The sequence below is a fragment of the Canis lupus genome, chromosome 22 (genome assembly GCF_048164855.1).
Source record: "Canis lupus baileyi chromosome 22, mCanLup2.hap1, whole genome shotgun sequence".
Lineage (NCBI taxonomy): Eukaryota > Metazoa > Chordata > Mammalia > Carnivora > Canidae > Canis > Canis lupus.
In genome coordinates, this window is record NC_132859.1 from 46,078,916 (window position 1) to 46,097,562 (window position 18,647).

At 40.0% G+C, this 18,647-nt stretch overlaps 1 protein-coding gene across 5 annotated transcripts in view; it reads right to left on the reverse strand.

Annotated features, from left to right (window-relative positions):
• Nucleotides 1-807: 807 nt before the first annotated feature.
• The window catches only part of STAC (SH3 and cysteine rich domain), a 149,139-nt gene continuing 131,299 nt past the window's right edge, over nt 808-18,647 (reverse strand). For 4 of the 5 annotated variants that reach the window (XM_072793448.1, XM_072793446.1, XM_072793445.1 and 1 more), the window contains 3 exons: nt 17,646-17,697; nt 17,413-17,550; nt 808-3,095 (listed from right to left, as the gene is read on the reverse strand). In XM_072793448.1, coding sequence (XP_072649549.1) covers nt 2,997-3,095; nt 17,413-17,550; nt 17,646-17,697 — 289 coding nt within the window. In that variant the 3' untranslated portion in view covers nt 808-2,996. Of the gene's footprint in view, nt 3,096-3,393; nt 3,504-17,412; nt 17,551-17,645; nt 17,698-18,647 lie in introns of those variants that run through there. The other variant, XM_072793447.1, reaches the window with a different exon arrangement.

Sequence of the window (18,647 nt, forward strand, 5' to 3'; positions counted from 1 at the left end):
TAGTGTGTAGAGGTGAGGAAGAAGGTCGTCTGTGAAATCAACCCTACTAGTAATCAGTTGGACATTTACACATGGGTTCTCTTTGCAGCCCATGACTCACACTAAAGGTGTCTCAGCTCTCTGCTAGTGATGGGGTAAAAAAATTCTATTCTTTGCCTCCTGAAGCCCTGAGAAAGTTTTAATCAGTTATTCACTTCAAAGATAGAATCCAAGTCCTATAGCACTGGTGGTGGAGTATAGGGCACAGCATCCCTGCTTCAGTTAGATATTCACCCTTGCTTAGCTGCAGGCAGGGGTACAAGGCTATTTTCTCACATGATGAAGAATATCCCCTCAGACCCCCTTTCTCTTCATATTAGCATTTCCTCTCTGCCGCTGCCCCCTCTCCAGAATCTGTCTCCTGAGGCCTTCATCTCACCTCCATTCCAAAACTGTGGCTCTTCTCCCAGCCATTTTTTGAATCTTGGAAGCCTTCAAGACTTAGGTAGGTTACAACTGTCCTTGTTCTTGCCATTTCTGCAGATAGGCAGGAAGAAAGTAATGCTATGGCTTCTCTCTCTCTCTCTCTCTCTCTCTCTCTGTGTGAATATCTGTGGCAATCTGTGAGGACAACTGTCTTTCTCTGATTATCTATCTGCATGACTCCAGATATTTAAGGAACAGTAGGTATCTTGTACTAAGAGGGTAAAACCTTTTGGGCCTCATTGTGCAGAATGAGTGTATTTTCTCCTTTCTAACATTGGCTCAAATTACAAAGTCCCTGTTCCAGATATTTATTTCTGTATAACAAATCACTCCAAAACTTAGTGACTTAAAAACCATCAAACCATATTTATTTTGCTCATAAAGCTATCACTCGGGCAGGCCCAACAGGGATGGCTGCTGTTCTGTGATATCCAAGATCTCAGCTGCAGAAACACATGCTCTCTCCACTGGGCCTCTCCCCCATGGTGGCCTCGGAGTGATAAACTTACATTGTGGCTCAGGTTCCAAGGGTGGGTGTTGCCAGGGAGAAAGGCAGAAGCTGCAAGGACTTTTTTGGCCTAGCCTCAGATGTCATGCAGTATCTCTTCTGCTGTATTCTCTTGGTGACATAAGACCAGTCCTGATTCAATATGGGAGTGGACTACACAAAGGCAAGAGTATTGGGATGCAGGGACCATGGGAGGACCACCTTGGGGGGCTGGCTACTATAGCGTTCCTCTGTTTAGCTTCCAAAGGCAAGCTGATTTTTTAATATAAATTAGATTAGCCTAGACTATGCCATCACTGTACCCAAAAGTTTCAGCAGACACTCCACCAGAAAGAAGAGATCAGGACACATGTTTTCTATGCTCCTTCCAGCCACTGTGTTGCCTTTATTCAATGGAATATTGAATTAGAGGCAGAGAGCGTTTGTACTCTGGCATTCCATTTTAGAGAATATAAGTCATATTATCCACTCTGGCTCTCAGAGAATCCATATTGACTCTGTACACTCAATTTTGTATCAGAGAGGGAGGAAATTCTGGATGCTGGCTTTCAAATGACAGTAAGGCATCTGAACTACCGTGAAACCAGCAGCCCTCCCATCTCAGCTCCCAACATCATGCTGAGCAGTAACAAAAGAAATAAATGGGGACTAATGATACTAGGGTTTGGGAAATAATGCTTACCTGCACAAGATGCGCCCACTTAAGTCTTTTAAAAAGCAATTGTTCTAATGCTTTTATTGGTCTGTAACAAAATAAATCAAGCTGACATTGATTCCAAGGTCATTGTGGATTGAAGTTTAACCATATTAATGACTAAGTAATTGGATGCAAGTTTGAATGCTAGGAGGAGCTTGTGGAAGAAGGCATCACAGTATATTGAATGCTTGTAAACATTAGTACAAGTACAGAGTAAGAGAGACTCCCCTACTTGATGCTAAATAGGACCCAAGTTCCTCTACTTTCTGAGGGATGAAGCACTAAAGATTCTTCTCCATTTTACATCTGCGAGGATATGATATACTGCCCTAAGGAAGAATGGATTCTGATTTGGCTACCTTTCTCCTAAGATGCTATTGGTTCTCCTCCATGTTTCTGGTTATCTGCAAGGTGGGCTTGGCCTCCAAAAGGGGGTCCTTTAGGATGGCATGAGGGAAAATGCTGCCCCTAGTATAGAGGATGTAAAATGAAATGGGGCTTATCGCTGAGACTTTTTGCCCCATTCTCTACCCCAGGTTCATCTGTACAGGAAAATGCTTTCATAACCAAAGGTGCTGCATAATCTTCAACATATAGGGCTCTTCACCCTTACCTTATTCCCATGTCACCCTCTGTATCTGTGCCTCATGCCCTTCTCTATCACTTCTGTTGGTAACTAGAGCAGCAGCAGGGACTGCCTATTGGCCACCTTTGGGCAGATCAGGTCTTAGAGGCTGGTACCACCAGCTCAGCCCTCACATCTTACGGGCAACTCCAGGACTCACTTGGAGGACAGAAGAGACAGCACAATCACAAAGTGAGGGGGACAGAGGGGAGGGGAGCCCTAGCATATTGGGGGCTGGGAAGCAGGACTTCCTGATGTTCTGCAGAGAGACAGCAAATGTGATGATGCTAATGGGCCAGTACTGGGGACACAGGTCTGGAACCAGAATCACACTTGGCTGTGGGGATCTGAGCCTCATATTGGGCCCACACCACAAGCTGGAGCGCACTCCAGTAGGCTAACTTACATCACATGGAAGGGGATGAGGTGAGTCCTCGGGGACCACTGTGGCTACCACCCTGCCGCTGCCGCCCCCTGCATGGCACTTAGCTCTCTCAGCCCCGCCCCCACCTTGGGCAGCCCCGCAATGCTGTGAGATGGGCCCTCTGTCTTGTGGCTGGTACTCCAGTCTCAGATCCATGAGTCTTGTTTCACTGTTTCCCGGGTGGTGGGTCAGTGCAGCAGCTCCTCTGCGTGGACACAGTGTGAGATGAGGCATTGCAGCGGAGCCCGGCCACTGCAAAAGCAGGAGGGGCCAGCAATCAGATGTTTTCTAGGACATCCAGGGGGACAAGGCCTCTCTTCTTTCCACTGAGGACTCTGATAAAGCCATCCTGCTCTTCTTCAGAAGTCACACAGATCTGAATGCCAAGGAAGAAAACATGAGTGTCAATGGGGAGGAAGAAATTAGGAGCTGCTTGAATCACTGTGGACTGAGGCCAGGAGCACCAACTTGGAAAAAGAAGAGCAGTTTTGGGGGTGGTGGGGGGGAGACTGGCTGTCTAAGAAAAAGGTTGAATAAATATTAGGGAGAATCTGAGTTCGGAACTAGGCCCAGGTGCTGAATGTTTTGTGAGATTCAGTTTTGTGAATGAAGATCAATAAAATGTGATTAATCATATTGTGTCCCCCTGAAGAGTCCCTATGAGGACAGAATGATATAATACTTACCACAGAACCTAGCATGTGGCACCAATGAGTCCTCAATACATATGTAAAGATCCAGGTGAACAGCTACCATTCGGCAGGCTCTTTTCATGTCCTTGAAGCTATACATGGAAGTCAAAGGAAGCTATTCATTCCTGGCCCCTAGCAAAGCAAACAGATGCTAACATCTCTCCTAGCCCAACGTGCTGGACTTAACCAGTAGGTGGGTAAAATCTATCTGGATATCCTTGTCACTTATCACTGCTACTCAGCCCTTGCAGGGCATGAAGGGTAGATGCGATCAGATGGACATAATAGGTTTTTGAAAATAGTTGCCAGTGTGTTGTTTTATCTGCTTGACCTGCTTCCATGGGTGGTAGTTATGTCTTAGGTTGGATTCTCTAGAAACAGAGCCTGAGACATGAATCCTTGTGAAGTCACTTGTGGGTGTGCTCTTGGGAAGTGGGATCTGAGGGAAACATGGCAGACAGGGGGAAGGAGCTGAACAAGGGTGAGTTCTTAGGTGGAGATGAGTCTCAGCCTGATCCCACAGGAAGCTCTGAAGCATGAAGTGCACCACAGAGTAGTCCCACTGTGAGGCAAGGGTTCTGGCCTTTTGGGCCCCATGTCAGTCATTGGCCACTGGCCGGCCTCGGGTGTGAGAGGTGTAACCTCTCAGGTGAGGCAGCTCTTGGTCAGTGAAAGGGCATTACCTAGATAAGGGGCAGCTGTGGGCTGTTAGCAGCCACAGCAGCTAGGAGATGGGTATACCCACACAGTGAAGGGAATGTGGGCAGGGAATTAACAGAAACCATTTTACGTGGATACTTAAAAGGATACTTAAAGAGCTTTATTTGTGACTCCTGGGGTTTGAGACATAGAATATACTGGATTCTGGTTCATGTTTCAGAAATTCACTGTGTGAGAAACTTGATTGGAAACAGGCTCAGACAGGGAAATAAAAAGGAGGTAATTTGTAAGAACAGAAGATGCGTTGACTATTTCCTAAAGGTCAGAGGTGAGTTGTAAGAAGGAAATAGCCCTTAGGCCAGGTTAGGTCCCGCTAGTGCCTCACAGGTAAGGGGACCATCAAAGGAAAGGTGAACCATCTAATTTTCCAAAGCTAAGACCTATCATTGCCATGCCACAAACACAACAGACAAGAGACCCCAGCGATGTGCAGGGTGATATGTCCTAAAAGAACCCATAAAAATGCCTTGAGAGCAGGATTTACCTTTAAAACCTGCAAAGACTGAGTTTTCTTCCTTATTGAAATATGCCCCAAATTCAACAACTCTATTAGTCCAACCAATGTGCATCAATGAGAACCTTTACATCTGCTCCCTCGTGCTTATATATTATTCTATTATTTTTGTATATTTTTTATTGGAGTTCGATTTGCCAACATATAGCAGAACACCCAGTGCTCATCCTGTCAAGTGCCCCCATCAGTGCCCATCACCCAGTCACCCCAACCCCCTGCCCACCTCTCTTTCCGATACCCCTTGTTCGTTTCCCAGAGTTAGGAGTCTCTCATGTTCTGTCTCCCTCACTGATATTTCCCACTCATCTTCTCTCCTTTCCCCTTTATTCCCTTTCACTATTTTTTATATTCCCCAAATGAATGAGACCATATAATGTTTGTCCTTCTCCGATTGACTTACTTCACTCAGCATAATACCCTCCAGTTCCATCCACGTTGAAGCAAATGGTGGGTATTTGTCATTTCTAATGATTGAGTAATATTCCAGTGTATACATAGACCACATCTTCTTTATCCATTCATCTTTCGATGGACACTGAGGCTCCTTCCATAGTTTGGTCATTGTGGGCATTGCTGCTAGAAACATCGGGGTGCAGGTGTCCTGGCGTTTCATTGCATCTGTATCTTTGGGGTAAATCTCCAACAGTGCAATTGCTGGGTCATAGGGCAGGTCTATTTTTAACTGTTTGAGGAACCTCCACACAGTTTTCCAGAGTGGCTGCACAGTTCACATTCCCACCAACAGTGCTAGAGGGTTCCCTTTTCTCCGCATCCTCTCCAACATTTGTGGTTTCCTGCCTTGTTAATTTTCCCCATTCTCACTGGTGTGAGGTGGTATCTCATTGTGGTTTTGATTTGTATTTCCCTGATGGCAAGTGATGCGGAGCATTTCCTCATGTGCTTGTTGGTCATGTGTAGGTCTTCTTTGGTAAAATCTCTGTTCATGTCTTTTGCCCATTTCATGATTGGATTGTTTGTTTCTTTGCTGTTGAGTTTAATAAGTTCTTTATAGATCTGGGATACTAGCCCTTTATCTGATATGTCATTTGCAAATATCTTCTCCCATTCTGTAGGTTGTCTTTTAGTTTTGTTGACTGTTTCCTTTGCTGTGCAGAAGCTTTTTATCTTGATTAAGTCCCAGTAGTTCATTTTTTGCTTTTGTTTCCCTTGCCATCATGGATGTATCTTGCAAGAAGTTGCTGTGGCCAAGTTCAAAAGGGTGTTGCCTGTGTTCTCCTCTAGGATTTTATGGATTCTTGTCTCACATTTAGATCTTTCATCCATTTTGAGTTTATCTTTGTGTATGGTGCAAGAGAGTGGTCTAGTTTCATTCTTCTGCACGTGGCTGTCCAATTTTTCCAGCACCATTTACTGAAGAGACTGTCCTTTTCCCAGTGGATAGTCTTTCCTGCTTTTTGGAATATTAGTTGACCATAGAGTTGAGGGCCCATTTCTGGGTTCTCTGTTCTGTTCCATTGATCTATGTGTCTGTTTTTGTGCCAGTACCACACTGTCTTGATGATCACAGATTTGTAGTACAACTTGAAATCTGGCATTGTGATGCTCCCGGCTCTGGTTTTCTTTTTCAATATTCCCCTGACTATTCAGAGTCTTTTCTGATTCCACACAAATCTTAAGATGATTTCTTCCAACTCTCTGGAGTTGGAATTTTAGTGGTATTTTGATAAGGATTGCACTAAACATGTAAATTGCCTGGTAGCATTGACATTTTCACAATATTAATTAATTACTTCTCCAATCCATGAGCATTGAATATTTTTCCATCTCTTTGTGTCTTCCTCAATTTCTTTCAGAAGTGTTCTGTAGTTTTTAGGGTATAGATCCTTTACTCTTTGGTTAGGTTTATTCCTAGGTATCTTGTGCTTTTGGGTTCAATTGTAAATGGAATTGACTCCTTAATTTCTCTTTTTTCAGTTTCATTGTTAGTGTATAGAAATGCCACTGATGTCTGGGCATTGATTGTGTATCCTGCCACACTGCTAAATTGCTGTATGAGCTCTAGCAATCTTGGGGTGGAGTCTTTTGGGGTTTCTATATACAGTATCATGTCATCTGCAAAGAGGAAGAGTTTGACTTCTTTTTTTTTTTTTTAAGAGTTTGACTTCTTTGCCAATTTGAATTCCTTTTGTTTCTTTTTGTTGCCTGATTGCTGAGGCTAGGACTTCTAGTGCTATGTTGACTAGTAGTGGTGAGAGTGGACATCCCTGTCACGTTCCTGATTTTAGGGGAAAGGCTCCCAGTGTTTCCCCATTGAGAATGATATTTCCTGTGGGCTTTCGTAGATGGCTTTTAAGACGCTGAGGAATGCTCCCTCTATCCCTACACTCTGAAGAGTTTTGATCAGGAATGGATGCTGTATTTTGTCAAATACTTTCTCTGTATCTATTGAGAGGATCATATGGTTCTTGGTTTTTCTCTTGCTGATATGATGAATCACATTGATTGTTTTATGAGTGTTGAACCAGCCTTGTGTCCCGGGGATAAATCCTACTTGGTCATGGTGAATCATCTTCTTAATGTACTGTTGGATCTTATCGGCTAGTATCTTGTTGAGAATTTTTGCATCTGTGGTCATCAGGGATATTGGTCTATAATTCTCCTTTTTGGTGGGGTGTTTGTCTGGTTTTGGAATTAAGGTGATGCTGACATCATAGAACGAGTTTGGAAGTATTCCATCCCTATCTTTTGGAAGAGCTTTAGTAGAATAGGTATGGTTTCTTCTTTAAACATTTGATAGAATTCCCCAGGGAAGCCATGTGGCCCTGGACTTCTGTGTCTTGGGAGGTTTTTCATGACTGCTTCAATTTCCTCCCTGGTTATTGGCCTGTTCAGGTTTTCTATTTCTTCCTGTTCCCGCTTTGGTAGTTTGTGGTTTTCCAGAAACGTGTCCATTTCTTCTAGTTTCCCTAATTTATTGGTGTATAGCTGCTCATAATATGCTTTTAAAATCATTTGTATTTCCTTGGTATTGGTTGTGATCTCTACTTTTTCATTCGTGATTTTATTAATTTGAGTCTTTTTTCTTTTTAATAAGGCTGTTAATGGTTTATCTATCTATTATTAATTCTTTCAAAGAACTAACTCCTGGTTTTTTTTATCTGTTCCACAGTTCTGGTCTTCATTTCATTGAGTCCTGCTCGAATCTTTATTAACTCTCGTCTTCCGCTGGGTGTAGGTTTTAATTTGCTGTTCTTTCTCCAGTTCCTTTAGGTGCAAGGTTAGCTTTTGTATTTGAGTTCTTTCCAGTTTTTGAGGGATGCTTATATTGTGATGTATTTCCTTCTCAGGACTGCTTTTGCTGTATCCCAAGGATTTTGAGTGGTTGTATCTTCATTCTCATTAGTTTCCATGAATCTTTTTTAATGCTTCTCTAATTTTCTGGTTGACCCTTCCATCTTGTAGCAGGATGCTCTTTAACCTCCACGTGTTTGAGTTTCATCCAACTTTCTTCTTGTGATTGAGTTCAAGTTTCAAAGCATTATGGTCTGAAAATATGCAGGGGAGAATCCCAATCTTTTGGTATCAGTTGAGACCTGATTTGTGACTCAGTATGTGGTCTATTCTGGAGAAAGTTCCATGTGCAATTGAGAAGAATGTGTATTCAGTTGCATTTGGATGTAAAGTTCTGTAAATATCTGTGAAATCCATCTGGTCCAGTGTATCATTTAAAGCTCTTGTTTCTTTGGAGATGTTGTGCTTAGATTATGTGTCATTAACAGAAAGCGCCGTGTTGAAGTCTCCCAGTATTAGTGTATTATTATCTAAGTATGCCTTAGCTTTGGTTATTAATTGATTGATATACTTGGCAGCTCCCACATGAGGGGCATAAATATTCATGACTGTTAGGTCCTTTTGTTGGCTAGATCCTTTAAGTATGATATAATGTCCCTCTTCATCTCTTACTACAGTCTTTGGGATAAACTTTAATTTATCTGATATGAGGTTTGCTACCCCTGCTTTCTTTTGAGGATGATCTGAATGGTAGATAGTTCTCCAACCTTTCATTTTCAGGCTATAGGTGTCCTTAGGTCTAAAATGAGTCTCTTGTAGACACAAATAGATGGGTCTTGCTTTTTTATCCAGTATGAAACCCTGTGTCTTTTGATGGGATCATTAAGCCCATTTACGTTCAGAGTTACTATTGAAAGGAATTTAGTGTCATCGTAATACCTATTCAGTCCCCGTTTTTGTGGATTATTTCTTTGGGCATCCTCTTTCTTTTGCAGTATCCCCCTTAATATTTCTTGCAGAGCTGGTTTGGCGGTCACACATTCTTTCAGTTTCTGCCTATCTTGGAAGTTCTTTATCTCTCTTTCTATTCTGAATGAGAGCCTTGCTGGATAGGGTATTCTTGGTTCATGTTCTTCTTATTTAGGACCCTGAATATATCCTGCAAGCCCTTTCTGGCCTGCCAGGTCTCTGTGGAGAGGTCTGCTGCTAATCTAATATTTCTCCCCATATAAGTTAGGGATCTCTTGTCTCTTGCTGCTTTAAGGGTTTTCACTTTATCTTTGGAATTTGCAAGTTTCACTATGAAATGTCAGGGTGTTGAACGGTTTTTATTGATTTTAGGGGGGGACTTCTCTATCTTCTGGATCTGAATGCCTGTTTTCCTCCCCAAATTCTCAGCTACTAGTTGTTCAAATATGCTTCCTGGTCCTCTGTCCCTCTCTCCGTCCTCTGGAACCCCAATTAAACATAGATTTTTCCTTCTGATGCTGTCATTTATTTCCCTTAACCTTTCCTCATGGTCTTTTTTTTTTTTTTTTCCTCATGGTCTTTTAATTGTTCTTTTTTTTTTCTTTTTTCCTCAGCTTCCTTCCTTGCCATGAACTTGCCTTCTATGTCACTCACTCTTTCTTCTACCTCATTAACCTTCATTGTTAGGACCTCCAGTTTTGATTGCATCTCATTTAATTGATTTTTAATTTTGTCCTGATTAGATCTAAATTCTGCAGTCATGAAGTCTCTTGATTCCTTTGTGCTTTTTTTCCAGAGCCACCAGGTACTTTATAATTGTGCTTCTGAATTGGCTTTCTGACATCGAATTGTAATCCAAATTCTGTAACTCTGTGGGAGAGAGGACTGTTTCTGATTCTTTCTTTTGTGGTGAGTTCTTTCTAGTCATTTTGCTCAGTTCAGAGTGGCTAAAAACGAGTTGTACTTGTTAGAAGTGCAAACTCTTCTCTCCGTAGCATTCTAGATGTTCTCTATTTAAGTCTCAGGTTGAATTCATAGGTTTTCAGGATGACTTGAAAGTTATTTAGGTAAGTTGGTGGGACAGGTGACTTGGGTACCGTACTCCTCCACCATCTTGCCCCGGCCCCCCTCGTGCTTATTTTAGATGCTTATTTTAAAAATGTCCAATTAAAATATTTAAATAATGAATCTGAATACAATTTACTGACATATACACAAAGATGTTGTATCAAACTAATGTCAAATACAGAGAACAGTGGGCAAGAAATCAAAATGTAAATTCTGGCCAGAGCTCAGATCCCAACAGTATTATCCCAAGCCATAAAACAAACAAAAAAGTGATTGCAGTTTGGGTCTTCATTAGTTTTTTGAGTCATTTTCAGAGTTTTCCTCATTTGCATTAACAGTAAATTTCAGTGTCTCTCAAGCAAAAACCCAGTGACAGTTTAGGTGTGTGTCCACATATGCTCCAAATCTTTATTTCCCCCTTTTCTCTCTCAAGATTTCAGTGTAGAAAAGAAACAGTACTTGGTAGAAGCAATGGAAGAATTGTTTGAATGTGTTTCAAAAATAGGAGGCCAAGATGTACAAATGTTCATGGTTTGTTGAGTGTACTGACTTATTCTGCACCTCCTACTTAGCATCCTTGTAGTGATCTGATTTGGGGAGACCTTTCAAAGGATGAGGAGTTCTGTACCCACTATACACTGCTTGGACAGTTTTGAGAGCAGATAATGGGTAAACAGATGAGGAAGCTAAATAAAGTTGAAAACGATGAATACAAATGGTTGAAAATAGGCTTCAGCAGCTTGTACACTTCTCAGAAATGAAGGGTCTAGGATTTAAAATTCTGATGGTACAAATGCATAGCTCAGCCAGGCTTGAAAACATGCTATTTTAGGAAGTAATAACTGGGTTGGAAACATTTCCTTTCATTTTGAGGTGGAATCAAGAGATGAGAGCAGAAGATTATGAGTAGAGAGAGGTGAGAGGTGAGGGGGAACCAGAGGAATTCTGCTTTGGAGGGTCATGAATAGGGTGACCAACTTGTCTTGGTTTGCCCAGGATTTTCTCAGTCTTTGCCCTGAATGTCTCACATCTCAGGAAATTCCTCAGTCCCAGACAAAGAGGGCAGATGATTATCCCAGCAAATGTTTTACTGGCCAGGCCGCAAGAGAGATACCTGCAGTGTCTGAGGTCCCTTAATTCCCCACTGTCTGTTCCCATTTATTCATTCATTCACCAAGTTTTTACTGAGTGCCCTCTATGTGCTAGCTACCACTCCAAAAGCTGGATTAGTTTCCTATGGCTGCTGTAACAAATTACCACCAATTTGGTGGCTTAAAACAGCGCAAAGGTGTTATCTTGCAGTTTGGGAGATCAGAAGTCCTCAAATGAAGGTGAAAACTGGGATGCATTTCTTCTCAAGGCTCTAAGAGAATCTGTTTCCTTGACTTCAGTTTCCAAGAGGCATTCCTGGCTCTGGATCCTTCCTCTATCTGCAAGCCTGCAGTGTAGCATCTTAAAATCTCTCTTTCTCTCTGACCTCAGCTTCTATCCTCAGATCTCCTTCTTTGACTCTGGTCTTCCTGTTTTCCTGTTCTAAGGGCCTGTGGTGACACTAGGTTCGTGTGGATAATCAAGAATAAATTCCCATCTCAAAATCTGTAACTTCATCACATCTGCAGAGTCCTTCTTGCCATGTGAGGTAAAATATTCAGCTTTGGCAATTAAGACATCAGGCTATTGTTCTGCTTACAACAAGGTAAGGATCAAAACTATTACTATCAAACATTACTGCTAACTCTGGGAAACAAACTAGGGGTGGTAGAAGGGGAGGAGGGCGGGGGGTGGAAGTGAATGGGTGACGGGCACTGGGGGTTATTCTGTATGTTAGTAAATTGAACACCAATAAAAAATAAATTAAAAAAAATATTGTAGGAAATATGTGCCTATGTCTGAAAGTTCTACTTTCATTGGATGAAATTGGATGCTATAGGCTGAAGGAAGACTCAACCTTGATGTTTTAAGGAGAGAATCTCTAGATGGAGAGGATGTAATGAAAGACAAAGAAAATGTACTGTGGGGAGAAGTGGGATGGTTGAGAAGAAAACACTACAGGCAATACACATTAAGTTCAGTCTCTGATAGAAGCAGTTAAAGACTGGATTGGAACTTCAGAATATTAAAGGAAGTGGGGCACTATTTGAAAATGTTCTCTCAGGAGGAAGTAGAGAGTGATGAAGTGGAAAGCAATCAAGAAGTTAAAACTAGGGATGCCTGGGTTGCTCTGTGGTTGAGCATCTGCCTTTGGCTCAGGCTGTGATCTCCAGGTCCTGGGATTGAGTCCCACATCAGACCCCCCAGTAGGGAGCCTGCCTCTCCCTCTGTCTATGTCTCTGCTTCTTTCTGTCTCTCTCATGAATAAATAAATAAAATCTTAAGTAAAAGAAGTTAAAACTATAGAGGAAATATGGCAAAATAGAGATGACCCAACCAAAGAATTAAGTTCCCAAAGGAAGAAGCATTAAGATCAAAAGGCAAATGATAAACAGGAAATTTTGGCCACATATGGTAGATCAGATGTAAATATTTTTAAAAGATAGAGAACTTTTTCAACAGTGAAAGAAAATAGGCAAAGTACATAAACATAAAGGACATACCAATGCCTGATAAAACTTCAGCCTCCTTAACCATTCAGGAAATTCAGTTTAATATGAATTGTTATCACGCTATTAAAATGACAGATGTCAATGATAGTAATATTCAATTCTGGAAAGGATGTGGGGGTCACCTGAGTATTCTCACAAATAGCTTATATGGGTAGAAATTGGCACAATCTTTTTGGAAGCAGTTTGGTCATATGTATCAAGAACTATGAAAATCTTTATCTGTTTGTCTATAAATTCTAAAGTATATCCTAAGGAAGTATATCCAGAGTCATGAAGAAAGATTTTGGTTTAAATATGTTCATTGCAAAAAAAAATGTTCATTGCAATTATCAATAATAGTTGGAAAAATTAAAATGAAATATCCAACAGCAGAAGAAGATTGAAGTACATTTTTATATATCTAGATTAGAGGTTGACAAACTTTTTCTGAAAAGGACCAAATAGTAAATATTTTAGGCTTTGAAGGCCATATGGTCTTTGTTGCAACCACTCAACTCAGCTGTTCTAGTGCGAAAGCAGTTTCAGATGATAGACATATGAATGAATATAGCTCTGTTCCAATAAACTCTGTTTTAAAAACAGGGCCAGATTTGACTATAGGTCAATAGGCCACAGTTTGCCAAACCCTGGTGTATGCAATAAAATGTTACAGAACTGTTAGAAACTGTTTTGAGAGACATTTAGTGACTAAGTTAAAAAAAAAAACCCCACAAACTTAGAACACTAAATAGAATATGATACCAAAATATTAATTAGAAGAAAAGTTTGGTAGAACATATGCCAAATTGTTTATGTTGATAATATCTCGATGCTTCAATTACCTGCTATCTTTATTTTCTTCTTTATACTTGGTTGTATTTTTCAGATTTTCTCCACAATAAATGCATTTTAGTTTTGTAATCTAAAAATAATTTGTCTATTTTTCCTTAAAGCTTTGACATAACACAAAGAATCAATAAAAATAGTTCTCCTGGGATAGCAGAACTATGGATGAATTTAAAGAAATACTTTTGTGGTATTTAATAAGGATATTTTTTAAATTTCAAAAATTAAGAAAACATGCTTTGGCATTAATGCAAACTCTAGCTGTGTTCACAACAAAAGGATAACTTGATTCTATTTGGAAACAAGAGCTCTGTGAAAAAAATAATATAATAATTATTAGACAAATTAGCCCCAGAGGCAGAAATGTGATTTGATCAAAGAGATATACTGCATTTATTTTCAGAATCAAATTTCTCCTATTTTCCTGCTAAAGAGCATTTGTCTCTATATTTTTAGAGTTGCAAATGTCATACTGGTTATTTTCTGATGCTTACTAGGTAATTTAAGGCCTCACTGGCCATTGCTGACGATCTGGAACTCACTCTGAATGATGCTGGTGGCATGGGGACCTTGCTAAGTACTGGTAGTGGCCAGGCACTGTCCTGGTGTTTTCACAGATCATGTTTAGCCCTCACCCCATGTAAAGAGGGAGGAGCTACTACACTGATTTCACAGATAAGGATGTTGACATTCAGAGGCGACTTTGCCAAAAATCACAGAGGATATGGATCCATTTCTGTAGGACATGAAAATCTGCATTCTTGTTACTACATTATACTCTCCTCATTTTGACCAGCATGTTTTGAAATTTTATACCTAAAATTATTTAGGACACTAAAGTGGAGCCAAATTTAAAAAAAATTTCTCAATAACAGATCTTTAAAATCTTCTGTCAAGTAGCTGACATTTTTTTCAAAATTGGTTGCTTTGTTGATGCCAAAGATTGAAAACAGAGAATTTGTGTAGGTCTAGAGACCTCCATACCTTTCGTGGACCTGTATGTAAATGGAAATAGAAATACCTTCAGCTGTCACAGGACTACTATAGGATTTAAAAGTGAGATAATGGAAGTGAAGCTCATTCTCAAACTTCAGCTTTGATCCTGGGGGGTTTGTAAAAAGACAGATTTCCTGCCTTTACTCTGAGAAGTTCTGCAGATCTAGGTTGGAGTCCAGGAATCTGCATTTTCAACAAGCTCCCAGGTGATTCTGATTCAGGTGGTCTAAACCACACGACCAGAAACACCAGGCTGGACAAATATCAGGGGTTATGGAACTTTTTGAAAAGATTATGGGCAGATCCATTTGGTTCCTGGTTTAGGCTGAAATGCTGTGTTGTGTCTTGAACACCCCCACCCACCCCCATCTTGGAAGATTGTCAGTTCAACCATGAATGTGGAGAAGGCAGGTGTGAACTTATTCACAGAAAAGACAATTTTGGAGACTAGAGCCAAGGAATTAGTAGGAATCACTGAGTTTATGTTCTGCTTCTGGAAATTGATCAGGTTGAGCAAATTTTAATTTGTCTTCTGATTTCACTGACTTGTATATTAATAATACAAAAACAATGTTTAATTTCAAGTGGGGAAGCACAAGATTATTCCAAGAAAAAAATCAAACATGCTTGCAAAATTATTTAATAAAACTTTGCCAATAAAGATGGATATCCTCCTTGAATTTATTTCATTTAAAAGACTTTCCAAGTTTTTGGAACAGGAAATATATAGGTGGGTAAACTTGGAGAAGCTAGAAGCATTGGCATGGAACCCAGCTGGGAAAAGTGCCCGTTTGCTGTGTGGGGCATGTGAGGCACGAGAGATGGGGTCTCAGTCTGACAAGGATGATTCATTCCATTGCCTGGAATCAAGGATGACCCAGGAGGGTACTTAGAGGAGCAAGAATTTGTTTCCAAGGGGCTCTCCGGTCCTAGAACACTTGTTTATAACATCTACCTTCCCTGGGAGCCAAACTATGCAGATGGTACTGTACTGCTCTAAGTTTGTTCCACATTGTCCAGGGCACATGGCTCAGTGGAAAGCACTGGCTTGGAGTTTTCAGACCTATGTTTAAGTTCCAGCCTGGATACTTACCAGGTTTTTGCACCCTTGAGCAAGGCATATAACCTCTATGAACCTTTGTTTCATTATTTATGAAATATAAATAGTGAATAATGAATCAATAAAATTCACAGGACATGTGTGGGATCTCAAGTAAAATATAGTTACATATACTTTATAAACATATATATATGTTTATGACATAAATACACACATACATACTTATGATATAAATAATAAGTAATAATAATGATACTTGTAATAATTACTGTGGCAGTGTCTAGGACTGTATTAATTTCTTCTTTCCTTCTCTGTGAACCAGGGGCTAGATGTAAAGATTTTTCTTTTAAATAGCCATAAAAGAAGAGTATATTATTATTCTTTGAGGGTGTACTTGTTAGTTTGAAGATGATCAAATATTTGGCACTATATGTGGCATACAAAATTGTTGATCAAGTTAGATACACCAATTTTAAAAAATTATAAATCAGATATGAAGTAATATAAATATAAAGTAATATAAAATCTTATGGGACTTAGAAACTATCTTTGTAGGCAATTATAAAAATGACATTCAAGATGTTTTGGGCAATGCTATTGAACGGGGATAGTATCAAAATTATTCTTATTATTTCTTAATGATTTTACTTATTTGAGAAAGAGAGAGAGAGAGAACACACAAGCAGAGGGAGGCGCAGAGGGAGACGCGGATTCCCCTCTGAGCAGGGAGCCCGATGAAGGACTCGATTCCAGGACCCCAGGATCATGACCTGAGCCAAAGGCAAACACTTAATGAATTGAACCACCCAGGTACCCTGGGATAGTATTAAAATTATTACTATGTTTTTCATTTTGTACCTCTTTGTAGGGTGAGCCTCATCAGTTCTGACCAGAGGCATTAATTGTCTTAGGAAATATTAGAATTATCATACCAAAAGTGGAGACAGAAAGAAAGGCAAGGCTTTGGCTTTCAAAATTGGAAATTTGAGTTAATTGTGAGACTTTATTAGAAGACTGAAGAAATTTCTAATGTCTGATTTCTCAGATCATCGCCAAATACACCAAGAGCAAATGTGGAGGTCTTATGTATTATTTTACTTTATAGTGAGGATACAGGATATGACATGAAGGGAGTTGGAGTCAGAGAGGAAGTGGCAGTGGGAAGCCCTCTCTCTGCTGGAAGAAAGCAAAGAGAGGCAGAATTAGGACAAAGAGCTGAACTGTGTGTGTCTTGTCTCTTTGTCTATATCAACATTCTAGGGGTGAGATGGAAGAAGCAAGGAGCTTGAAGACATATACATGCAAAGGGTTCATATGTCACTTCTCAGGAAATCGACAGCATCATTTATTTGTTGTTGCATGTTGAACTTTACATTCAACATGGCACCAGAGCAAGATGGTGCCAGACTCCTCTAGTGTAGGGAGACAACCCGGCACTGGTGTGAGATAGTCTGGTTACCTATGTCCTGACTATATTTTATGCAGTAATGTGAAGGTGTCTTGAGTTCCAGTGAAAAGGCAGAAGCTTGGAGTCTGGACAAAGAGGCCTCACTTAGAAGAGTCTTTGTGACTGGAGGCAAATGCAATGAACTGTAGAACCCTCAGCAAAGTAAACAAACTATTCCTAAGAAACTATGAAAAATAAACCATGCATTGGTGAAGACCAGTACAGAGCTCAAACTGTGTCCACATCAGAGACCAGTGGTCCTCAGAGAAAAGCATCAGGACCAGACAGATGTCCTTACTCTGCTGCTATAATGTTATGTACATTTCCTTTTATGAACAGATACTACAAAGTGAGCTTCCTGACATTGTGGTTTTGCAGGTGTAGATCCTACCACACCATATAATACCACCAGATTGAATATTATCTTTTCTCAAAGTGAATACTTTGAATATGACTCCATTCATTTTGATTTATTTGTATTGTTCTATTTGTTAGTGACTTTCTCTGTTTTGGTCATACCTGGTATGTGCTTGCATGCTTTACTCACCTGATTCTCTTTCAGTGTCATCTGCCCCTGTTCTTTACACCCAAGGAAGGTCCTAACACATCTAAAAATCTTCTCATTTTGTTGTACTCTCTGAACAAAGTTGGCTGGAAAAAAGCCAATCCTGTCTTGAATTTTCCCCTGAAAGGAAAAAGAAGGCATGCATCCACAATTATAGCATTTGTTGTAATTTCAGTTACCAAATGATTTTTTTTAAAAGAAAGAAAAATACTTACTTTCCACCAGTCTTCATTGGTGTCTTCTAGAAGTGTAATCATGTCTCCTGGCCTGTAATGAAGAGTGAACAAATTGAGCAGGGAAGGAGAGGGGGAAAAAAAGAAAAAGATGACACTTCAGAGTCACAAGTAATAGTTTTTCATTTAAACTATTTCATAATAATCCTAAAATAAATAGAAGTAAAATAAACATGACTTCTTCCCAGTTCTCCCTACCCCTGAAAATAGTTTTGTTGCACATCCAAAACAAGTATTATTTCCATGCTGTATTTTAAAAAATAATATTAGCATTATTTTTAAAAAAGATTTTAGTTATTTATTTTGAGAGAGAGGTAAAGGGAGAGAGAGAGAGAGAGAGAGCAGGAGAACAGGCAAATGTAGAAGAGAGAAAATCTCAAGTAGACTCCGTGCTGAGCACAGAGTGCAATGCGGGGCTTGACCCCACAAATGTGAGATCATGACCTGAGTCAAAATCAAAAGTCAGGTGCTTAATGAACTGAGCCACACAGGTGCCCCAATATTAGCTTTATTTTTACATATAGAGAAGGGTTTTTATTATCTCTGATAGTTTCCTATTCACTTTTGCAGCTTTCTGTTATGATATTATAATGGATCTTTCTGAGGATATTATTATATTTTTAAAACAATATTTCTTTCCTTTATTGAATTCTTTGTTTCCTCTAGAATTGGTTGGCTTCTGCTTTATACTATCACTTCTCCTTCATGTCAGAGGATTTTCTTCAACATCTTTGTTTCTTGGTTGTTTCTTTTTCTTTTCTTTTTCTTGGTTGTTTCTTTACATTAATGACTAAAAACAGAGGTGGATAGGTGTGGACCGCTGGGTGGACTTCTCTGCTATTACACACATCTGCATCTGCACTGGGTCTTTCTCCCAAGTGCCAGGGCTAATTTCAGGCTCTGTTTAAGAGAGCAGGGTGCATTGATTGGGGCATCTCATTTTTGGGTGGTTGGAAGTGTAGCAGGCAAGCTGTCTTGGGTGTC